Source organism: Salmo salar, chromosome 29 (assembly GCF_965601325.2).
Source record: "Salmo salar chromosome 29, fSalSal1, whole genome shotgun sequence".
NCBI classification, from domain to species: Eukaryota; Metazoa; Chordata; class Actinopteri; order Salmoniformes; family Salmonidae; genus Salmo; species Salmo salar.
The window spans coordinates 24,575,001-24,602,094 of NC_138319.1; the positions used below are offsets into that span (position 1 = coordinate 24,575,001).

General features: G+C 40.5%; 1 protein-coding gene across 3 annotated transcripts in view; it reads right to left on the reverse strand.

The window, feature by feature from the left end:
* Positions 1-3,314: 3,314 nt before the first annotated feature.
* Positions 3,315-27,094, reverse strand: part of LOC106590432 (5'-AMP-activated protein kinase subunit gamma-2) — a 214,014-nt gene continuing 190,234 nt past the window's right edge. For all 3 annotated transcript variants that reach the window (XM_014181470.3, XM_014181471.3, XM_014181472.3), the window contains 2 exons: positions 8,999-9,092; positions 3,315-6,339 (listed from right to left, as the gene is read on the reverse strand). In XM_014181470.3, the coding sequence (XP_014036945.2) occupies positions 5,645-6,339; positions 8,999-9,092 (789 nt within the window). In that variant the 3' untranslated portion in view covers positions 3,315-5,644. The remainder of the gene's footprint in view (positions 6,340-8,998; positions 9,093-27,094) is intronic.

The following is a 27,094-nucleotide window of genomic DNA, read 5'->3' on the forward strand; positions in this document are numbered from 1 at the left end:
CCCTCTACTGGCTGAATAGTGTAACGCTTCACCCTATTGACTCTTATCCAACAGCCTGGCTCCAGCGTCACACAGCCCTCCCAATGACCTTTTGCCATGGTTGGCACAAGCTCAGACCGTGTGGAATGTGATACCCATATTTTCTGCCTTTACTGTCTCGGAGTGGCTCCAAAGCAACAAGCGGCACTTGACAGCTTAATCATTCTTAGCTGAAAGACTGCTATGCCAGCCTTATGCAAAATGGCACTTTGTGCAAAACGGCACATCAGTGGATAGCAGCTCTCTAACCAATTCTCCAAATCTCCTATTTTGTGTTTTTTTCTTTCTTTAACACTGATCTTAACTTTGGTACATAATGTCCCCGCCATCATTTCCTATGACAGAAAATATTGACTTCAATGAGTCGGCAGCTCTGGACATTTTGCTTACTTTGGACCAGGATCTAATCCCTAGGTTTTGAAAGAAGAAGCGGCGGCGAAAGAGGCAGGTGAGCCGGCATCCTGACGAGACTACATCAGCGAGCAAATAATCCGCCATTGCCCGCGGTTCTATTGGCGAACATGCAATCACTGGAGAACAAACTGGAGAGACTATCCTATCAACAATAAATGTTTTATATACATCTCGCTGGATTTACCAGCATGTCACCTGTGCAACTAGAGGCGACAAAACTGTAGATCACTTTTGCTCCATACACAGAAACGCATACAAGGCCCTCCCTTGCCGTCCATTTGGCAAATCAGACCATAACTCTATCCTCCTGCTTCCTTCTTACAAGAAAAAGCACAAAGAGGAAGTACCAGTGACGTGCTCAATTCAGAAGTATGAAGCAGACGGTAAGCTACAGGACTATTATGTTAGCTCAGACTGGAATATGTTCCGGGATTCATTAGATAACACAGTAGTTTACCACATCAGTCTCTGGCTTCATTAATAAGTGCATCGAGGACGACACCCCCACAGTGAGCATAGGTACATACCCCAAACAGAAGCTATGGATTACAGACATCTGCACTGAGCTAAAGACTAGAGCTGCTGCTTTCAAGAAGCGGAACACTAATCCGGACGCTTACACGATCTCAGACAAGTCATCAAACAGGCAAAGCATCAATAGAGGACTAAGTTCGAATTCTACTACGCCAGCTCTGACGCTCAATGAATGTGGCAGTGCTTGCAAACTATCACAGATTACAAAGGGAAACCCAGCCATGAGCTTCCCAGAGACACGAGCCTACCAAATGAGCTAAATGCTTTCTATTCCCGTTTCAAGGCAAGCAACACTGAACCATGAGAGAGCACCAGCTGTTCCAGACTACTGTGTGACCTCGCTCTCCGTAGCCGATGTAAGACGTGTACTCAGAGTATGCGCTGACCAGCTGGCAAGTGTTTTCACTGCCATTTTCAACCCATCCCTGACCCGGTCTGTAATACCAACTTGATTCAAGTAGACCACCATAGTCCCTGTGCAAAAGAACGCCAAGGTAACCTGCCTAAATGTTTATCACCCCACAGCACTCACATCTACAGTGCATTCAGAAAGTATTCAGACCCCTTAAAGTTTCCACATTGTGACATTACAGCTGTTTTTTAAAATGGATTAAAAAAATTAAATTCTCATCTACACCATACCCCATAATGACAAAGTGAAAACAGGTTTTTAGAAATGTTTGCTAAAAAAAAATATATATTTACGTAAGTATTCAGACCCTTTGCTAAGATACTTGAAATTGAGCTCAGGTGCATCCTGTTTCTATTGATCATCTTTGAGATGTTACTACAACTTGGAGTCCACCTGTGGTAAATTCAATTGATTGGACATGATTTGGAAAGGCACACACCTGTCTATAAGGTCCCACTGTTGACAGTGCATGTCAGAGCAAAATACAAGCCATGAAGTCGAAGGAATTGTCCGTAGAGCTCCGAGACAGGATTGTGTCGATGCACAGATCTGGGGAAGGGTACCAAAACATTTCTGCAGCATTGAAGGTCCCCAAGAACAAAGTGGCCTCCATCATTCTTAAATGAAATAAGTTTGGAACTACCAAGTCTCTTCCTAGAGCTGGCCGCTCAGCCAAACTGAGCAATCGGGGGAGAAGGGCCTTGATCAGAGAAGTGACAAAGAACCCGATTGTCACTCTGACAGAGCTCCAGAGTTCCTCTGTGGAGATGGGAGAACCTTCCAGAAAGACAACCATGTCTGCAGTACTCCACCAATCAGGTCTTTATGGTAGAGTGGCCAGACGGAAGCCGCAAAAATGCACAAGACAGCCCATTTGGAGTTTGCCAAAAGCCACCTAAGGGACTCAGACCATGAGAAACAAGACTCTCTAGTCTGATGAAACCAAGATTGAACTCCTTGGCCTGAATGCCAAGCGTCACGTTTGGAGGAAACCTGGCACCATCCCTACGGTGAAGCACAGTGGTGGCAGCCTCATGCTGTGGGGATGTTTTTAGCGGCAGAGACTGCGAGACTAGTCAGGATCGAGGGAAAGATGAAAGGAGCAAAGTACAGAGAGATCCTTGATGAAAACATGCTCCAGAGCGCTCAGGACCTCAGACTGGGATGAAGTTTCACCTTCCAACAAGAACACAACCCTAAGCACACAGCCAAGACAATGCAGGAGTGGCTTCGGGACAAGTCTCTGAATGTCATTGAGTGGCCCAACCAGAGCCCAGACTTGAACCCGATCGAACATCTTTGGAGAGACCTGAAAATAGCTGTGCAGTGACGCTCCCCATCCAACCTGACAGAGATTGAGAGGATCTGCAGAGAAGAATGGGAGAAATACAGGTGTGCCAAGCTTGTAGCGTCATACCCAAGAAGACACGATGCTGTAGACGCTTCAACAAAATACTGAGTAAAGGGTCTGCATACTTTTGTAAATGTGATATTTACATTTTGTATTTTTTATACATTTGCAAAAACATACACCTTTTTTTGCTTTGTTATTATGGGGTATTGTGTATGGAATGATGAGGGGGAAAAAACGACTTAATACATTTTAGAAAGGCAGTAACAAAATGTGGAAAAAGTCAAGGGGTCTGAATATTTTCCAAATGCACTGTAGGTTAGGCCTAGTCGTCTCCCTCTCTCATTATTTGAGCATGTCAAAGTTTGGCCGAGATTTTCTATTTGTTGCAGTCAGGCAGACTAAAAATGTTTGATGATCAGGCAAATTTGAAAACGCATACATTTCCATGATGAACTCGGTGGGTATTTGGTGTAGCCTCGTTCAAGGCGACATTTGCACCATTGTGCCACTATGTGGTGCCATTATGTTAGAAAATTCAATACCACAATCATACACACCAGATAAAAAGATTCAACAGTACGTTTTATTACTTTTTCAAACAGCAAAGTAAAAAATACAACTGAAAAGTACAATATGTATTACCATTATACTGTCGTACTCAACCAGTTCTATCCATTTTCAATGGATAATCCCCTTATTGAGACCATCAACAATACATCACAACCTAATCCACAAGAAAAAAGAAAAATCTGTAAATTACAAAGAACATTATTTTACGGCATTGTATACACAGAAAAAAAAGAATGATCCATACAGAGTACAAGATATCTTGCATGCCTCCAAGTAACTGGAGAAGTAAAGAGAATGTTGGACATTGGCAGCTGCTGCGCCTTGAAAAGCATTGAACAACAAAGTCAAAGTCAGCATACCATCACCTCACTTTCGTTCTCTTCCACCCTCTAAAAGAGTTAAGCACAGAGAAAATACTATTTAATAAATAAAACTTTGAATCTATCTTTACAGCATAATTTCAAAATGAACATCTCAGGAATATAACAGACAAACTTTGATTCTAGAAAATTATCTCAACATCAGAAAAATAAACAAAAGCTGTGATATATCATGTTTTTGGTTTTGGAAACGCTCACACGTTTTTGAACATTCTCCAGCTCTCTCTCAGCCAATGACGTGTGACTACTTGTGGGGACGAAAGGCACCAATGACGTTAAAGACAGGACAGCGAGCACAGCCCGTTGTCAAAGGGACATCATAAGTAGCAGGGGGGGATTGGTATAGTTTTCAGAGAGCCTCTGTTACGTTCACAAAACCTTGTGCAAATAAAGCGAAAAACAACACTCCCTGAAGGAGAGCAGACAGAATCATGATAAAGATGTAGAAGTACACTGGAACAAAAAATAAGATTAAAAGACTGATATTCAAACCATTTGTGTGCTCATGGTTGAGACCATGACCCGGTCCAGAAACAATCCTTAGCCATAGAGGTTAGGGGCTGAGACCATGACCCTGTCCAGAAACAATCCTTAACCACAGAGGTTAGGGGCTGAGACCATGACCCTGTCCAGAAACAATCCTTAACCATAGAGGTTAGGGGCTGAGACCATGACCCTGTCCAGAAACAATCCTTAACCACAGAGGTTAGGGGCTGAGACCATGACCCTGTCCAGAAACAATGCTTAACCATAGAGGTTAGGGGCTGAGACCATGACCCTGTCCAGAAACAATGCTTAACCATAGAGGTTAGGGGCTGAGACCGTGACCCTGTCCAGAAACAATCCTTAACCATAGAGTTTAGGGGCTGAGACCATGACCCTGTCCAGAAACAATCCTTAGCCCCTAACTTCTATGTCAGTGGTTTTCAACCGGTGTGCCTTGAGGAACTTGAAACTTTTCCCTAATCTTATTAAAAAAAAATGAAAAAGTAAACACAAACATTTCAAGTCCGGTGCACTCAGGCTGTTACATTTGTTTTTACTTTGCCTGTGACTGAGAACCACTAGCACAGGTGAGTCTGATTAGGCTTAGCTGTTCCACAGCCTCTGCCATAGAAAAATATGGGAGCATGGCTTTGTCGGTGGTTGCATCTTTACAATGCAGAAAAAACAATTATCTCTAACCAAAACGGCTCAAAACTAATGACCTATTTCACCAGAGCTACATTTTTTACAATTTCTAGCATGAAGTCACGAGGCACTCTTGGGTACACACAAATGAACCCTATTTATCTATAAGAAAAACATTTGTCACAGAAAAATGCAGTTCGGGTGAAATGGGGGTCATTTCCACTAAAATCAATTAATAGCGACATTTTAGGTGTGCCGCAGAATTTGTCTCACATCAAGGTATGCCCCGGTTCAGAAAAGGTTGGGAACCACTGCTCTAGGTAGACACTTGGTGTAGACAGGACAACATGGTGGTAGCTCCACCTTTCTCTCTGATTGGCTAATATTCCACCTAGCCTCATTGCTCACACCCATCCACTCCTTTCAAGTCTACACAAGTGCCTAGAGGGTAGGGAGTACGGGTTGTTTCTGGATGGGGCCCATAGACAGGTGATGCTGGAAGATCCAGAGGTAAAAGGACAGGGGTGTGATAGTGCACAATCTGGAGAAAAGGGAGGCAAAACCCAGTTATAGTAAAGTGATCCCTGGTTGGTCAGCCCGAGTAAGTCACCCATGTGACCACTTCCCCATCACAGAAAATTACCCATTAGGACCCTGGTAAGCCGGAGTGTCACACTTCTACTAAACCACCCATCCCACCAATTAGAGCCACCCTCTTTCTCAGCTCGCTCCTCTTCCTGAGTCAACTTCCTCTCACAGCAGCGTCATGGCAGGTCAGTCACGTACGGCTTGTAGCGACTGCCATGGATGTCACTCTGCCTCTCCTTCCTCAGCATCCTTGGGTCCAGCTTCAGTCTCTACCTTCACTACTGCCTCAGACTCTGCCACGGCCTCAGCATTCCCCACCTCAGCCTCAGCCTCGGTTTCAGCCATAACCTCCAACTCAGCCTCTACCTCGGTTTCAGTCTTAACCCCCACCACCTCTACCATCACAGCCTCAGTTTCAGCCTTAACCTCTACTTCCTCTGTCTTGGTTTCAGCCTTAACCTCCACCTCCATCTCTGCCTCAGTTTCACCCTTAACCTCCACTACCTCGGTCTTGATTTCTGCTTCCACCACCACCTCAGCCTCAGTCTTACCTTCCACCTCTGCTTCAGCTTCCACCACCACCACCTCTACCTCAGCATCCACTAGAGCTTCTACCTCAGTCGCTGGTTCAGCCACAAGTACCTCTGTCTCTACCAATGTTTCTGGTGGTTCCTCAGTCTCTGGTTCTGCCTCTACTAATGTATCTGGTGGTGCCTCTGCTTCGGCCTCTTCCTGTGGTTCTGTATCTGCTGCTACCGCTACCCCTGGTTCTGCCTCTACTAACATCTCTGGTGGTGCCTCTGCCTCTTCCTGTAGTTCTGTATCTGCTGCTACCTCTACCTCTGGTTCTGCCTCTACTAACGTTGCTTGTGGTGCCCCTGCCTCTACTTCTGGTTGGCTGTTCTTCCTGCAAATACCTATAGAGAGAGAGAGAGGAGGATTGGGTTAGCATGGAAGTGTCTCAGAGGCTCTTGTCAATGCTCATGCAGATGCATTCAGAGATGTGTGCATGACCAGTTAGCAGTGGAAATCTATTTTTGTTGCTGTCATTAAGTGTAATTAGCCGCATTCCCATGCTAAATTAAAACATGGGTGTTCCCTGAGTAATGCAATTAGATAAGATACATCTCAATTAAGCAGGAGGCTAAATCTATTTGCCGTAATTGGTGGGGAGCTCTCATCATGTCTACCCAAATCAAAATCTTAGTGATTATAATTTTGCTGCAGCTCAGGAAAGACCTACAGTTGGATTGTTGGTGGCATCTCTGTGTGTACCTCTTTAAAATGTCTCATGCTATCGTCTTAGCTCAGAGATGTGAGGTTTTGCCTTGCTGTTGAATACCATGTACACACACGTTATACTTAAGCAAATAGGCCCGAGTTATATGGCCAATATACCACATTTAAGGGCTGTTCTTATGCACGGCGCAATGTGGAGTGCCTGGATACAGCCCTTAGACGTGGTATTATGGCCATATACCAAACCCCAACGGTGCCTTATTTCTATTATAAACTAACGTAATTAGAGCAGTAAAAATTCATGTTTTGTCATACGCGTGGTTTATGGTCTGTTATACCATGGCATTGTTGAATACTTGTTTCTGTTCGCCTTGAAGGGCATTCTAGAGTGTGAATCATCTCCCTATAACGCACAGTGTATTTGCACGGTAGAATTCAATAGCCATAGTTCATTCTTACATGTTCTATGCTTGAGCTTCTTTTGAAAGCAAGTCAAATTGAAAACATGATTGGCATTGTTGAATTGGATTTTCATAATGGCAAGCTAGGACAGATGGTTTGGTTAGCTAAACTAGCACATCTGTTTGCTTGTTACCTATAGCCATCTAGTAAACTTCCAAGCTACTACTTCAGTGGATGTTGAAAACGTCCATTGGCAAATTAACACCTTTCTAGTGGCAAATGTGTTCAATTTTAGCCATGGTATAAAAGGGATAAACAACTTGGCGCTCTATACGTTCTCTCGAATATAATTCAAATCTGTGGTGGGTCAGTTCCACTCCGCGAACACACCCATGTCATTCATGATTTTTTCTCCATAGAACGCATAGCCCCTCGTTGATTATCCCTTACATATACCACGGCAGGCAGCCAATCAGCATTCTGGGCTGGAACCACCCAGCTTATAGTTCCCAACATTAAAGCCAACACATGGTGCGTGTTAATATTAACCACACGTCTACAAGCAGATCATTCATATGCAGTGTTCTACATCTAGATATAGAGCGGCAGCAGTCAAACCAACACCTGCACAACGCCCTCGTCTCTGACAGGCTGAAAACGGGTTGGGTGTATTAGGGGACGCAACAGAACATTTGTTTCATGTTTTGCAATAGAAAATGAGCATTTCTTATTGAACGAGTCCAGGTGTTGTGGCTTTTCTGACAAAGTTTGCTCAGAGATAACGAAAAGCTCTGATGGATAGAGGCTGGGGTCAGACAGTGGGGCTGGAGGGAAAGAGGGATGGAGGAGAGCAGGACAAGAGGGTTGGAGGAAATGAGAGAAAGAGGGATGAGGGGAAGTAGTAGAAAATCGATCCATCAGGAAGGAGGAGAGGATGGAAAGAGAGATGGAGGGGAAGTAGTAGAAAAGCGATCCATCAGGAAGGAGGAGAGGATGGAAAGAGAGATGGAGGGGAAGTAGTAGAAAAGCAATCCATCAGGGAGGAGACAGAACAGAAAGAGAGGAAAGGGTGGGGCATGGAGAGATAAATGGTAGGGCCTGCTACTCGCTCATCACTCAGCCTTCATGACATGGGCGCGAGAACACACACACACTGAAGGAACATTCTCACTCATGCTAGAACACATTTGTACACAGCACAAAAACAGACACACCCTTAACCACAAGCTTGATTATGTGTGAGCAAGCAAACCCTGTGTATTCCATATAGCATGGTCCCCCTCATCAGTACCTTCCCCCAGCATGTTCCCAGAGAGAAACCACAGTCACAGCCTACCGCCTCAGTCAACCCAGACTAGACCTGGGTTAAACACATGAGTCAAATACTTACACATTTGAGGTGCACTTGACATGGCTTGGGAGTGTTGAGACTATTCCAAAGGTTCCATTGTACCAAGTAAACCAAATCAAGTGCAGCTCAAGTATCTGAAAGCATTCAACATACAGCATGTATACACCATGGCCTTTTTTGCCTTTACCTCCCTTATCTCACATCATTTGCTCACATTGCATATAGTCTTATTTTTTTCTACTGCATCATTGATTGTATGTTGTTTTACTTCCATGTGTAACTCTGTGTTTTTGTATGTTGTCGAACTGCTTTGCTTTATCTTGGCCAGGTCGCAATTGTAAATGAGAACTTGTTCTCAACTTGCCTACCTGGTTAAATAAAGGTGAAATAAATAAATAAAATAAAAATAAATAAAATGTGTATGACCCAGGGCCGACTCAAGACCAGCCCAAGCCACACCGTGCCATGTCAGACCGGTTTACAGTGGCCTTCCTTTTGTCGTCTATTGTTGGGGTTGGAGACAGGACAGTACAGGGTGGAGTTTATATTTTATTTCTATTAGGAGGAACGCTGGGTGTTTATACCTGCAGGGGTGAGCACCAGGGCCTGCAGGATGTCCGACAGGGACACGATGCCCACGATCCGGGCATTCTCATCCACCACAACCAGCCTGTGGACCTGGGGACCAGAGAGGAGGAGGAGAGGATAAAGGTAAGCAGAGAAAAGAGGAGAGGGTGCTATATTATATCTGAGACAGTGACAGAAGAGGGTGCTATATTATATTATATCTGAGACAGTGACAGGAGAGGGTGCTATATTATATTATATCTGAGACAGTGACAGGAGAGGGTGCTATATTATATTATATCTGAGACAGTGACAGGAGAGGGTGCTATATTATATCTGAGACAGTGACAGGAGAGGGTGCTATATTATATTATATCTGAGACAGTGACAGGAGAGGGTGCTATATTATATTATATCTGAGACAGTGACAGAAGAGGGTGCTATATTATATTATATCTGAGACAGTGACAGGAGAGGGTGCTATATTATATTATATCTGAGACAGTGACAGGAGAGGGTGCTATATTATATTATATCTGAGACAGTGACAGAAGAGGGTGCTATATTATATTATATCTGAGACAGTGACAGGAGAGGGTGCTATATTATATTATATCTGAGACAGTGACAGGAGAGGGTGCTATATTATATTATATCTGAGACAGTGACAGGAGAGGGTGCTATATTATATCTGAGACAGTGACAGGAGAGGGTGCTATATTATATTATATCTGAGACAGTGACAGGAGAGGGTGCTATATTATATTATATCTGAGACAGTGACAGAAGAGGGTGCTATATTATATTATATCTGAGACAGTGACAGGAGAGGGTGCTATATTATATTATATCTGAGACAGTGACAGGAGAGGGTGCTATATTATATTATATCTGAGACAGTGACAGAAGAGGGTGCTATATTATATTATATCTGAGACAGTGACAGGAGAGGGTGCTATATTATATTATATCTGAGACAGTGACAGGAGAGGGTGCTATATTATATTATATCTGAGACAGTGACAGGAGAGGGTGCTATATTATATCTGAGACAGTGACAGGAGAGGGTGCTATATTATATTATATCTGAGACAGTGACAGAAGAGGGTGCTATATTATATTATATCTGAGACAGTGACAGGAGAGGGTGCTATATTATATTATATCTGAGACAGTGACAGGAGAGGGTGCTATATTATATCTGAGACAGTGACAGAAGAGGGTGCTATATTATATCTGAGACGGTGACAGGAGAGGGTGCTATATTATATTATATCTGAGACAGTGACAGAAGAGGGTGCTATATTATATTATATCTGAGACAGTGACAGAAGAGGGTGCTATATTATATCTGAGACAGTGACAGGAGAGGGTGCTATATTATATTATATCTGAGACAGTGACAGGAGAGGGTGCTATATTATATTATATCTGAGAGAGTGACAGAAGAGGGTGCTATATTATATTATATCTGAGACGGTGACAGGAGAGGGTGCTATATTATATCTGAGACAGTGACAGGAGAGGGTGCTATATTATATTATATCTGAGACAGTGACAGGAGAGGGTGCTATATTATATTATATCTGAGACAGTGACAGGAGAGGGTGCTATATTATATCTGAGACAGTGACAGGAGAGGGTGCTATATTATATCTGAGACAGTGACAGGAGAGGGTGCTATATTATATCTGAGACAGTGACAGGAGAGGGTGCTATATTATATTATATCTGAGACAGTGACAGGAGAGGGTGCTATATTATATTATATCTGAGACAGTCACAGGAGAGGGTGCTATATTATATCTGAGACAGTGACAGGAGAGGGTGCTATATTATATCTGAGACAGTGACAGGAGAGGGTGCTATATTATATTATATCTGAGACAGTGACAGGAGAGGGTGCTATATTATATCTGAGACAGTGACAGGAGAGGGTGCTATATTATATTATATCTGAGACAGTGACAGGAGAGGGTACTATATTATATTATATCTGAGACAGTGACAGGAGAGGGTGCTATATTATATCTGAGACAGTGACAGGAGAGGGTGCTATATTATATTATATCTGAGACAGTGACAGGAGAGGGTGCTATATTATATCTGAGACAGTGACAGGAGAGGGTGCTATATTATATTATATCTGAGACGGTGACAGGAGAGGGTGCTATATTATATTATATCTGAGACGGTGACAGGAGAGGGTGCTATATTATATTATATCTGAGACGGTGACAGGAGAGGGTGCTATATTATATTATATCTGAGACGGTGACAGGAGAGGGTGTTATATTATATTATATCTGAGACAGTGACAGGAGAGGGTGCTATATTATATTATATCTGAGACAGTGACAGGAGAGGGTGCTATATTATATTATATCTGAGACAGTGACAGGAGAGGGTGCTATATTATATTATATCTGGGACAGTGACAGGAGAGGGAGCTATATTATATCTGAGACGGTGACAGGAGAGGGTGCTATATTATATTATATCTGAGACAGTGACAGGAGAGGGTGCTATATTATATTATATCTGAGACAGTGACAGGAGAGGGTGCTATATTATATTATATCTGAGACAGTGACAGGAGAGGGTGCTATATTATATTATATCTGAGACGGTGACAGGAGAGGGTGCTATATTATATTATATTATATCTGAGACAGTGACAGGAGAGGGTGCTATATTATATTATATTATATCTGAGACAGTGACAGGAGAGGGTGTTATATTATATTATATCTGAGACAGTGACAGGAGAGGGTGCTATATTATATTATATCTGAGACGGTGACAGGAGAGGGTGCTATATTATATTATATCTGAGACGGTGACAGGAGAGGGTGCTATATTATATTATATCTGAGACAGTGACAGGAGAGGGTGCTATATTATATTATATCTGAGACGGTGACAGGAGAGGGTGCTATATTATATTATATCTGAGACAGTGACAGGAGAGGGTGCTATATTATATTATATCTGAGACGGTGACAGGAGAGGGTGCTATATTATATTATATCTGAGACAGTGACAGGAGAGGGTGTTATATTATATTATATCTGAGACGGTGACAGGAGAGGGTGCTATATTATATTATATCTGAGACAGTGACAGGAGAGGGTGCTATATTATATTATATCTGAGACGGTGACAGGAGAGGGTGCTATATTATATTATATCTGAGACAGTGACAGGAGAGGGTGCTATATTATATCTGAGACAGTGACAGGAGAGGGTGCTATATTATATTATATTATATCTGAGAAGGTGACAGGAGAGGGTGCTATATTATATTATATCTGAGACAGTGACAGGAGAGGGTGCTATATTATATCTGAGACAGTGACAGGAGAGGGTACTATATTATATCTGAGAAGGTGACAGGAGAGGGTGCTATATTATATTATATCTGAGACAGTGACAGGAGAGGGTGCTATATTATATTATATCTGAGACAGTGACAGGAGAGGGTGCTATATTATATCTGAGACAGTGACAGGAGAGGGTACTATATTATATCTGAGAAGGTGACAGGAGAGGGTGCTATATTATATTATATCTGAGACAGTGACAGGAGAGGGTGCTATATTATATTATATCTGAGACAGTGACAGGAGAGGGTGCTATATTATATTATATCTGAGACAGTGACAGGAGAGGGTACTATATTATATTACATCTGAGACAGTGACAGGAGAGGGTGCTATATTATATTATATCTGAGACAGTGACAGGAGAGGGTGCTATATTATATTATATCTGAGACAGTGACAGGAGAGGGTGCTATATTATATTATATCTGAGACAGTGACAGGAGAGGGTGCTATATTATATTATATCTGAGACAGTGACAGGAGAGGGTGCTATATTATATCTGAGACAGTGACAGAAGAGGGTGCTATATTATATCTGAGACGGTGACAGGAGAGGGTGCTATATTATATTATATCTGAGACAGTGACAGAAGAGGGTGCTATATTATATCTGAGACAGTGACAGGAGAGGGTGCTATATTATATTATATCTGAGACAGTGACAGGAGAGGGTGCTATATTATATTATATCTGAGACAGTGACAGGAGAGGGTACTATATTATATTACATCTGAGACAGTGACAGGAGAGGGTGCTATATTATATTATATCTGAGACAGTGACAGGAGAGGGTGCTATATTATATTATATCTGAGACAGTGACAGGAGAGGGTGCTATATTATATCTGAGACAGTGACAGAAGAGGGTGCTATATTATATTATATCTGAGACAGTGACAGGAGAGGGTGCTATATTATATCTGAGAGAGTGACAGAAGAGGGTGCTATATTATATCTGAGACGGTGACAGGGGAGGGTGCTATATTATATTATATCTGAGACAGTGACAGGAGAGGGTGCTATATTATATTATATCTGAGACAGTGACAGGAGAGGGTGCTATATTATATTATATCTGAGACAGTGACAGGAGAGGGTGCTATATTATATTATATCTGAGACAGTGACAGGAGAGGGTGTTATATTATATTATATCTGAGACAGTGACAGGAGAGGGTGCTATATTATATTATATCTGAGACAGTGACAGGAGAGGGTGCTATATTATATTATATCTGAGACAGTCACAGGAGAGGGTGCTATATTATATCTGAGACGGTGACAGGAGAGGGTGCTATATTATATTATATCTGAGACAGTGACAGGAGAGGGTACTATATTATATTATATCTGAGACGGTGACAGGAGAGGGTGCTATATTATATTATATCTGAGACGGTGACAGGAGAGGGTGCTATATTATATTATATCTGAGACAGTGACAGGAGAGGGTGCTATATTATATCTGAGACAGTGACAGGAGAGGGTGCTATATTATATTATATCTGAGACAGTGACAGGAGAGGGTGCTATATTATATTATATCTGAGACGGTAACAGGAGAGGGTACTATATTATATTATATCTGAGACGGTGACAGGAGAGGGTGCTATATTATATCTGAGACAGTGACAGGAGAGGGTACTATATTATATCTGAGAAGGTGACAGGAGAGGGTGCTATATTATATTATATCTGAGACAGTGACAGGAGAGGGTGCTATATTATATTATATCTGAGACAGTGACAGGAGAGGGTGCTATATTATATTATATCTGAGACAGTGACAGGAGAGGGTGCTATATTATATTATATCTGAGACAGTGACAGGAGAGGGTGCTATATTATATTATATCTGAGACAGTGACAGGAGAGGGTGCTATATTATATTATATCTGAGACAGTGACAGGAGAGGGTGCTATATTATATTATATCTGAGACAGTGACAGGAGAGGGTGTTATATTATATTATATCTGAGACAGTGACAGGAGAGGGTGCTATATTATATTATATCTGAGACAGTGACAGGAGAGGGTGCTATATTATATTATATCTGAGACAGTGACAGGAGAGGGTGCTATATTATATCTGAGACAGTGACAGGAGAGGGTGCTATATTATATTATATCTGAGACAGTGACAGGAGAGGGTGCTATATTATATTATATCTGAGACAGTGACAGAAGAGGGTGCTATATTATATTATATCTGAGACAGTGACAGGAGAGGGTGCTATATTATATTATATCTGAGACAGTGACAGGAGAGGGTGCTATATTATATTATATCTGAGACAGTGACAGAAGAGGGTGCTATATTATATTATATCTGAGACAGTGACAGGAGAGGGTGCTATATTATATTATATCTGAGACAGTGACAGGAGAGGGTGCTATATTATATTATATCTGAGACAGTGACAGGAGAGGGTGTTATATTATATTATATCTGAGACGGTGACAGGAGAGGGTGCTATATTATATTATATCTGAGACAGTGACAGGAGAGGGTGCTATATTATATTATATTATATCTGAGACAGTGACAGGAGAGGGTGCTATATTATATTATATCTGAGACAGTGACAGGAGAGGGTGCTATATTATATTATATCTGAGACAGTGACAGGAGAGGGTGCTATATTATATCTGAGACAGTGACAGGAGAGGGTGCTATATTATATTATATCTGAGACAGTGACAGAAGAGGGTGCTATATTATATTATATCTGAGACAGTGACAGGAGAGGGTGCTATATTATATCTGAGACAGTGACAGAAGAGGGTGCTATATTATATCTGAGACGGTGACAGGAGAGGGTGCTATATTATATTATATCTGAGACAGTGACAGAAGAGGGTGCTATATTATATTATATCTGAGACAGTGACAGAAGAGGGTGCTATATTATATCTGAGACAGTGACAGGAGAGGGTGCTATATTATATTATATCTGAGACAGTGACAGGAGAGGGTGCTATATTATATCTGAGAGAGTGACAGAAGAGGGTGCTATATTATATCTGAGACGGTGACAGGAGAGGGTGCTATATTATATCTGAGACAGTGACAGGAGAGGGTGCTATATTATATTATATCTGAGACAGTGACAGGAGAGGGTGCTATATTATATTATATCTGAGACGGTGACAGGAGAGGGTGCTATATTATATTATATCTGAGACAGTGACAGGAGAGGGTGCTATATTATATTATATCTGAGACGGTGACAGGAGAGGGTGCTATATTATATTATATCTGAGACAGTGACAGGAGAGGGTGCTATATTATATTATATCTGAGACAGTGACAGGAGAGGGTGCTATATTATATCTGAGACAGTGACAGGAGAGGGTGCTATATTATATCTGAGACAGTGACAGGAGAGGGTGCTATATTATATCTGAGACAGTGACAGGAGAGGGTGCTATATTATATTATATCTGAGACAGTGACAGGAGAGGGTGCTATATTATATTATATCTGAGACAGTCACAGGAGAGGGTGCTATATTATATCTGAGACAGTGACAGGAGAGGGTGCTATATTATATCTGAGACAGTGACAGGAGAGGGTGCTATATTATATTATATCTGAGACAGTGACAGGAGAGGGTGCTATATTATATTATATCTGAGACGGTGACAGGAGAGGGTGTTATATTATATTATATCTGAGACGGTGACAGGAGAGGGTGCTATATTATATTATATCTGAGACGGTGACAGGAGAGGGTGCTATATTATATTATATCTGAGACAGTGACAGGAGAGGGTGCTATATTATATTATATCTGAGACGGTGACAGGAGAGGGTGCTATATTATATTATATCTGAGACAGTGACAGGAGAGGGTGTTATATTATATTATATCTGAGACGGTGACAGGAGAGGGTGCTATATTATATTATATCTGAGACAGTGACAGGAGAGGGTGCTATATTATATTATATCTGAGACGGTGACAGGAGAGGGTGCTATATTATATTATATCTGAGACAGTGACAGGAGAGGGTGCTATATTATATCTGAGACAGTGACAGGAGAGGGTGCTATATTATATTATATTATATCTGAGAAGGTGACAGGAGAGGGTGCTATATTATATTATATCTGAGACAGTGACAGGAGAGGGTGCTATATTATATCTGAGACAGTGACAGGAGAGGGTACTATATTATATCTGAGAAGGTGACAGGAGAGGGTGCTATATTATATTATATCTGAGACAGTGACAGGAGAGGGTGCTATATTATATTATATCTGAGACAGTGACAGGAGAGGGTGCTATATTATATCTGAGACAGTGACAGGAGAGGGTACTATATTATATCTGAGAAGGTGACAGGAGAGGGTGCTATATTATATTATATCTGAGACAGTGACAGGAGAGGGTGCTATATTATATTATATCTGAGACAGTGACAGGAGAGGGTGCTATATTATATTATATCTGAGACAGTGACAGGAGAGGGTACTATATTATATTACATCTGAGACAGTGACAGGAGAGGGTGCTATATTATATTATATCTGAGACAGTGACAGGAGAGGGTGCTATATTATATTATATCTGAGACAGTGACAGGAGAGGGTGCTATATTATATTATATCTGAGACAGTGACAGGAGAGGGTGCTATATTATATTATATCTGAGACAGTGACAGGAGAGGGTGCTATATTATATCTGAGACAGTGACAGAAGAGGGTGCTATATTATATCTGAGACGGTGACAGGAGAGGGTGCTATATTATATTATATCTGAGACAGTGACAGAAGAGGGTGCTATATTATATCTGAGACAGTGACAGGAGAGGGTGCTATATTATATTATATCTGAGACAGTGACAGGAGAGGGTGCTATATTATATTATATCTGAGACAGTGACAGGAGAGGGTACTATATTATATTACATCTGAGACAGTGACAGGAGAGGGTGCTATATTATATTATATCTGAGACAGTGACAGGAGAGGGTGCTATATTATATTATATCTGAGACAGTGACAGGAGAGGGTGCTATATTATATCTGAGACAGTGACAGAAGAGGGTGCTATATTATATTATATCTGAGACAGTGACAGGAGAGGGTGCTATATTATATCTGAGAGAGTGACAGAAGAGGGTGCTATATTATATCTGAGACGGTGACAGGGGAGGGTGCTATATTATATTATATCTGAGACAGTGACAGGAGAGGGTGCTATATTATATTATATCTGAGACAGTGACAGGAGAGGGTGCTATATTATATTATATCTGAGACAGTGACAGGAGAGGGTGCTATATTATATTATATCTGAGACAGTGACAGGAGAGGGTGTTATATTATATTATATCTGAGACAGTGACAGGAGAGGGTGCTATATTATATTATATCTGAGACAGTGACAGGAGAGGGTGCTATATTATATTATATCTGAGACAGTCACAGGAGAGGGTGCTATATTATATCTGAGACGGTGACAGGAGAGGGTGCTATATTATATTATATCTGAGACAGTGACAGGAGAGGGTACTATATTATATTATATCTGAGACGGTGACAGGAGAGGGTGCTATATTATATTATATCTGAGACGGTGACAGGAGAGGGTGCTATATTATATTATATCTGAGACAGTGACAGGAGAGGGTGCTATATTATATCTGAGACAGTGACAGGAGAGGGTGCTATATTATATTATATCTGAGACAGTGACAGGAGAGGGTGCTATATTATATTATATCTGAGACGGTAACAGGAGAGGGTACTATATTATATTATATCTGAGACGGTGACAGGAGAGGGTGCTATATTATATCTGAGACAGTGACAGGAGAGGGTACTATATTATATCTGAGAAGGTGACAGGAGAGGGTGCTATATTATATTATATCTGAGACAGTGACAGGAGAGGGTGCTATATTATATTATATCTGAGACAGTGACAGGAGAGGGTGCTATATTATATTATATCTGAGACAGTGACAGGAGAGGGTGCTATATTATATTATATCTGAGACAGTGACAGGAGAGGGTGCTATATTATATTATATCTGAGACAGTGACAGGAGAGGGTGCTATATTATATTATATCTGAGACAGTGACAGGAGAGGGTGCTATATTATATTATATCTGAGACAGTGACAGGAGAGGGTGTTATATTATATTATATCTGAGACAGTGACAGGAGAGGGTGCTATATTATATTATATCTGAGACAGTGACAGGAGAGGGTGCTATATTATATTATATCTGAGACAGTGACAGGAGAGGGTGCTATATTATATCTGAGACAGTGACAGGAGAGGGTGCTATATTATATTATATCTGAGACAGTGACAGGAGAGGGTGCTATATTATATTATATCTGAGACAGTGACAGAAGAGGGTGCTATATTATATTATATCTGAGACAGTGACAGGAGAGGGTGCTATATTATATTATATCTGAGACAGTGACAGGAGAGGGTGCTATATTATATTATATCTGAGACAGTGACAGAAGAGGGTGCTATATTATATTATATCTGAGACAGTGACAGGAGAGGGTGCTATATTATATTATATCTGAGACAGTGACAGGAGAGGGTGCTATATTATATTATATCTGAGACAGTGACAGGAGAGGGTGTTATATTATATTATATCTGAGACGGTGACAGGAGAGGGTGCTATATTATATTATATCTGAGACAGTGACAGGAGAGGGTGCTATATTATATTATATTATATCTGAGACAGTGACAGGAGAGGGTGCTATATTATATTATATCTGAGACAGTGACAGGAGAGGGTGCTATATTATATTATATCTGAGACAGTGACAGGAGAGGGTGCTATATTATATCTGAGACAGTGACAGGAGAGGGTGCTATATTATATTATATCTGAGACAGTGACAGAAGAGGGTGCTATATTATATTATATCTGAGACAGTGACAGGAGAGGGTGCTATATTATATCTGAGACAGTGACAGAAGAGGGTGCTATATTATATCTGAGACGGTGACAGGAGAGGGTGCTATATTATATTATATCTGAGACAGTGACAGAAGAGGGTGCTATATTATATTATATCTGAGACAGTGACAGAAGAGGGTGCTATATTATATCTGAGACAGTGACAGGAGAGGGTGCTATATTATATTATATCTGAGACAGTGACAGGAGAGGGTGCTATATTATATCTGAGAGAGTGACAGAAGAGGGTGCTATATTATATCTGAGACGGTGACAGGAGAGGGTGCTATATTATATCTGAGACAGTGACAGGAGAGGGTGCTATATTATATTATATCTGAGACAGTGACAGGAGAGGGTGCTATATTATATTATATCTGAGACGGTGACAGGAGAGGGTGCTATATTATATTATATCTGAGACAGTGACAGGAGAGGGTGCTATATTATATTATATCTGAGACGGTGACAGGAGAGGGTGCTATATTATATTATATCTGAGACAGTGACAGGAGAGGGTGCTATATTATATTATATCTGAGACAGTGACAGGAGAGGGTGCTATATTATATCTGAGACAGTGACAGGAGAGGGTGCTATATTATATCTGAGACAGTGACAGGAGAGGGTGCTATATTATATCTGAGACAGTGACAGGAGAGGGTGCTATATTATATTATATCTGAGACAGTGACAGGAGAGGGTGCTATATTATATTATATCTGAGACAGTCACAGGAGAGGGTGCTATATTATATCTGAGACAGTGACAGGAGAGGGTGCTATATTATATCTGAGACAGTGACAGGAGAGGGTGCTATATTATATTATATCTGAGACAGTGACAGGAGAGGGTGCTATATTATATTATATCTGAGACGGTGACAGGAGAGGGTGCTATATTATATTATATCTGAGACGGTGACAGGAGAGGGTGCTATATTATATTATATCTGAGACGGTGACAGGAGAGGGTGCTATATTATATTATATCTGAGACAGTGACAGGAGAGGGTGCTATATTATATCTGAGACAGTGACAGGAGAGGGTGCTATATTATATTATATCTGAGACGGTGACAGGAGAGGGTGCTATATTATATTATATCTGAGACAGTGACAGGAGAGGGAGCTATATTATATCTGAGACGGTGACAGGAGAGGGTGCTATATTATATTATATCTGAGACGGTGACAGGAGAGGGTGCTATATTATATTATATCTGAGACAGTGACAGGAGAGGGTGCTATATTATATCTGAGACAGTGACAGGAGAGGGTGCTATATTATATTATATCTGAGAAGGTGACAGGAGAGGGTGCTATATTATATTATATCTGAGACAGTGACAGGAGAGGGTGCTATATTATATTATATCTGAGACAGTGACAGGAGAGGGTGCTATATTATATCTGAGACAGTGACAGGAGAGGGTGCTATATTATATTATATCTGAGACGGTGACAGGAGAGGGTGCTATATTATATTATATCTGAGAAGGTGACAGGAGAGGGTGCTATATTATATTATATCTGAGACAGTGACAGGAGAGGGTGCTATATTATATTATATCTGAGACAGTGACAGGAGAGGGTGCTATATTATATTATATCTGAGACAGTGACAGGAGAGGGTGCTATATTATATTATATCTGAGACAGTGACAGGAGAGGGTGCTATATTATATCTGAGACAGTGACAGGAGAGGGTACTATATTATATTATATCTGAGACGGTGACAGGAGAGGGTGCTATATTATATTATATCTGAGACAGTGACAGGAGAGGGTGCTATATTATATTATATCTGAGACAGTGACAGGAGAGGGTGCTATATTATATTATATCTGAGACAGTGACAGGAGAGGGTACTATATTATATTATATTATATCTGAGACAGTGACAGGAGAGGGTGCTATATTATATTATATCTGAGACAGTGACAGGAGAGGGTACTATATTATATTACATCTGAGACAGTGACAGGAGAGGGTGCTATATTATATTATATCTGAGACAGTGACAGGAGAGGGTGCTATATTATATTATATCTGAGACAGTGACAGGAGAGGGTGCTATATTATATTATATCTGAGACAGTGACAGGAGAGGGTGCTATATTATATCTGAGACAGTGACAGGAGAGGGTGCTATATTATATTATATCTGAGACAGTGACAGGAGAGGGTGCTATATTAATATATTATATTATATCTGAGACACTGACAGGAGAGGGTGCTATATTATATTATATCTGAGACGGTGACAGGAGAGGGTGCTATATTATATTATATCTGAGACAGTGACAGGAGAGGGTGCTATATTATATTATATCTGAGACAGTGACAGGAGAGGGTGCTATATTATATTATATCTGAGACAGTGACAGGAGAGGGTGCTATATTATATTATATCTGAGACAGTGACAGGAGAGGGTGCTATATTATATTATATTATATCTGAGACAGTGACAGGAGAGGGTGCTATATTATATTATATCTGAGACAGTGACAGGAGAGGGTGCTATATTATATTATATCTGAGACGGTGACAGGAGAGGGTGCTATATTATATTATATCTGAGACAGTGACAGGAGAGGGTGCTATATTATATCTGAGACAGTGACAGGAGAGGGTGCTATATTATATTATATTATATCTGAGAAGGTGACAGGAGAGGGTGCTATATTATATTATATCTGAGACAGTGACAGGAGAGGGTGCTATATTATATCTGAGACAGTGACAGGAGAGGGTACTATATTATATCTGAGACAGGTGACAGGAGAGGGTGCTATATTATATTATATCTGAGACAGTGACAGGAGAGGGTGCTATATTATATTATATCTGAGACAGTGACAGGAGAGGGTGCTATATTATATTATATCTGAGACAGTGACAGGAGAGGGTACTATATTATATTACATCTGAGACAGTGACAGGAGAGGGTGCTATATTATATTATATCTGAGACAGTGACAGGAGAGGGTGCTATATTATATTATATCTGAGACAGTGACAGGAGAGGGTGCTATATTATATTATATCTGAGACAGTGACAGGAGAGGGTGCTATATTATATTATATCTGAGACAGTGACAGGAGAGGGTGCTATATTATATCTGAGACAGTGACAGAAGAGGGTGCTATATTATATCTGAGACGGTGACAGGAGAGGGTGCTATATTATATTATATCTGAGACAGTGACAGGAGAGGGTGCTATATTATATCTGAGACAGTGACAGGAGAGGGTGCTATATTATATTATATCTGAGACAGTGACAGGAGAGGGTGCTATATTATATTATATCTGAGACAGTGACAGGAGAGGGTACTATATTATATTACATCTGAGACAGTGACAGGAGAGGGTGCTATATTATATTATATCTGAGACAGTGACAGGAGAGGGTGCTATATTATATTATATCTGAGACAGTGACAGGAGAGGGTGCTATATTATATCTGAGACAGTGACAGAAGAGGGTGCTATATTATATTATATCTGAGACAGTGACAGGAGAGGGTGCTATATTATATCTGAGAGAGTGACAGAAGAGGGTGCTATATTATATCTGAGACGGTGACAGGGGAGGGTGCTATATTATATTATATCTGAGACAGTGACAGGAGAGGGTGCTATATTATATTATATCTGAGACGGTGACAGGAGAGGGTGCTATATTATATCTGAGACAGTGACAGGAGAGGGTGCTATATTATATCTGAGACAGTGACAGGAGAGGGTGCTATATTATATTATATCTGAGACAGTGACAGGAGAGGGTGCTATATTATATTATATCTGAGACAGTCACAGGAGAGGGTGCTATATTATATCTGAGACAGTGACAGGAGAGGGTGCTATATTATATCTGAGACAGTGACAGGAGAGGGTGCTATATTATATTATATCTGAGACAGTGACAGGAGAGGGTGCTATATTATATTATATCTGAGACGGTGACAGGAGAGGGTGCTATATTATATTATATCTGAGACGGTGACAGGAGAGGGTGCTATATTATATTATATCTGAGACGGTGACAGGAGAGGGTGCTATATTATATTATATCTGAGACAGTGACAGGAGAGGGTGCTATATTATATCTGAGACAGTGACAGGAGAGGGTGCTATATTATATTATATCTGAGACGGTGACAGGAGAGGGTGCTATATTATATTATATCTGAGACAGTGACAGGAGAGGGAGCTATATTATATCTGAGACGGTGACAGGAGAGGGTGCTATATTATATTATATCTGAGACGGTGACAGGAGAGGGTGCTATATTATATTATATCTGAGACAGTGACAGGAGAGGGTGCTATATTATATCTGAGACAGTGACAGGAGAGGGTGCTATATTATATTATATCTGAGAAGGTGACAGGAGAGGGTGCTATATTATATTATATCTGAGACAGTGACAGGAGAGGGTGCTATATTATATTATATCTGAGACAGTGACAGGAGAGGGTGCTATATTATATCTGAGACAGTGACAGGAGAGGGTGCTATATTATATTATATCTGAGACGGTGACAGGAGAGGGTGCTATATTATATTATATCTGAGAAGGTGACAGGAGAGGGTGCTATATTATATTATATCTGAGACAGTGACAGGAGAGGGTGCTATATTATATTATATCTGAGACAGTGACAGGAGAGGGTGCTATATTATATTATATCTGAGACAGTGACAGGAGAGGGTGCTATATTATATTATATCTGAGACAGTGACAGGAGAGGGTGCTATATTATATCTGAGACAGTGACAGGAGAGGGTACTATATTATATTATATCTGAGACGGTGACAGGAGAGGGTGCTATATTATATTATATCTGAGACAGTGACAGGAGAGGGTGCTATATTATATTATATCTGAGACAGTGACAGGAGAGGGTGCTATATTATATTATATCTGAGACAGTGACAGGAGAGGGTACTATATTATTATATTATATCTGAGACAGTGACAGGAGAGGGTGCTATATTATATTATATCTGAGACAGTGACAGGAGAGGGTACTATATTATATTACATCTGAGACAGTGACAGGAGAGGGTGCTATATTATATTATATCTGAGACAGTGACAGGAGAGGGTGCTATATTATATTATATCTGAGACAGTGACAGGAGAGGGTGCTATATTATATTATATCTGAGACAGTGACAGGAGAGGGTGCTATATTATATCTGAGACAGTGACAGGAGAGGGTGCTATATTATATTATATCTGAGACAGTGACAGGAGAGGGTGCTATATTATATATATTATATCTGAGACAGTGACAGGAGAGGGTGCTATATTATATTATATCTGAGACGGTGACAGGAGAGGGTGCTATATTATATTATATCTGAGACAGTGACAGGAGAGGGTGCTATATTATATTATATCTGAGACAGTGACAGGAGAGGGTGCTATATTATATTATATCTGAGACAGTGACAGGAGAGGGTGCTATATTATATTATATCTGAGACAGTGACAGGAGAGGGTGCTATATTATATTATATTATATCTGAGACAGTGACAGGAGAGGGTGTTATATTATATTATATCTGAGACAGTGACAGGAGAGGGTGCTATATTATATTATATCTGAGACGGTGACAGGAGAGGGTGCTATATTATATTATATCTGAGACAGTGACAGGAGAGGGTGCTATATTATATCTGAGACAGTGACAGGAGAGGGTGCTATATTATATTATATTATATCTGAGAAGGTGACAGGAGAGGGTGCTATATTATATTATATCTGAGACAGTGACAGGAGAGGGTGCTATATTATATCTGAGACAGTGACAGGAGAGGGTACTATATTATATCTGAGAAGGTGACAGGAGAGGGTGCTATATTATATTATATCTGAGACAGTGACAGGAGAGGGTGCTATATTATATTATATCTGAGACAGTGACAGGAGAGGGTGCTATATTATATTATATCTGAGACAGTGACAGGAGAGGGTGCTATATTATATTACATCTGAGACAGTGACAGGAGAGGGTGCTATATTATATTATATCTGAGACAGTGACAGGAGAGGGTGCTATATTATATTATATCTGAGACAGTGACAGGAGAGGGTGCTATATTATATTATATCTGAGACAGTGACAGGAGAGGGTGCTATATTATATTATATCTGAGACAGTGACAGGAGAGGGTGCTATATTATATCTGAGACAGTGACAGAAGAGGGTGCTATATTATATCTGAGACGGTGACAGGAGAGGGTGCTATATTATATTATATCTGAGACAGTGACAGGAGAGGGTGCTATATTATATCTGAGACAGTGACAGGAGAGGGTGCTATATTATATTATATCTGAGACAGTGACAGGAGAGGGTGCTATATTATATTATATCTGAGACAGTGACAGGAGAGGGTACTATATTATATTACATCTGAGACAGTGACAGGAGAGGGTGCTATATTATATTATATCTGAGACAGTGACAGGAGAGGGTGCTATATTATATTATATCTGAGACAGTGACAGGAGAGGGTGCTATATTATATCTGAGACAGTGACAGAAGAGGGTGCTATATTATATTATATCTGAGACAGTGACAGGAGAGGGTGCTATATTATATCTGAGAGAGTGACAGAAGAGGGTGCTATATTATATCTGAGACGGTGACAGGGGAGGGTGCTATATTATATTATATCTGAGACAGTGACAGGAGAGGGTGCTATATTATATTATATCTGAGACAGTGACAGGAGAGGGTGCTATATTATATTATATCTGAGACAGTGACAGGAGAGGGTGCTATATTATATTATATCTGAGACAGTGACAGGAGAGGGTGTTATATTATATTATATCTGAGACAGTGACAGGAGAGGGTGCTATATTATATTATATCTGAGACAGTGACAGGAGAGGGTGCTATATTATATTATATCTGAGACAGTCACAGGAGAGGGTGCTATATTATATCTGAGACGGTGACAGGAGAGGGTGCTATATTATATTATATCTGAGACAGTGACAGGAGAGGGTACTATATTATATTATATCTGAGACGGTGACAGGAGAGGGTGCTATATTATATTATATCTGAGACGGTGACAGGAGAGGGTGCTATATTATATTATATCTGAGACAGTGACAGGAGAGGGTGCTATATTATATCTGAGACAGTGACAGGAGAGGGTGCTATATTATATTATATCTGAGACAGTGACAGGAGAGGGTGCTATATTATATTATATCTGAGACGGTGACAGGAGAGGGTACTATATTATATTATATCTGAGACGGTGACAGGAGAGGGTGCTATATTATATCTGAGACAGTGACAGGAGAGGGTACTATATTATATCTGAGACAGGTGACAGGAGAGGGTGCTATATTATATTATATCTGAGACAGTGACAGGAGAGGGTGCTATATTATATTATATCTGAGACAGTGACAGGAGAGGGTGCTATATTATATTATATCTGAGACAGTGACAGGAGAGGGTGCTATATTATATTATATCTGAGACAGTGACAGGAGAGGGTGCTATATTATATTATATCTGAGACAGTGACAGGAGAGGGTGCTATATTATATTATATCTGAGACAGTGACAGGAGAGGGTGCTATATTATATTATATCTGAGACAGTGACAGGAGAGGGTGCTATATTATATTATATCTGAGACAGTGACAGGAGAGGGTGCTATATTATATTATATCTGAGACAGTGACAGGAGAGGGTGCTATATTATATTATATCTGAGACAGT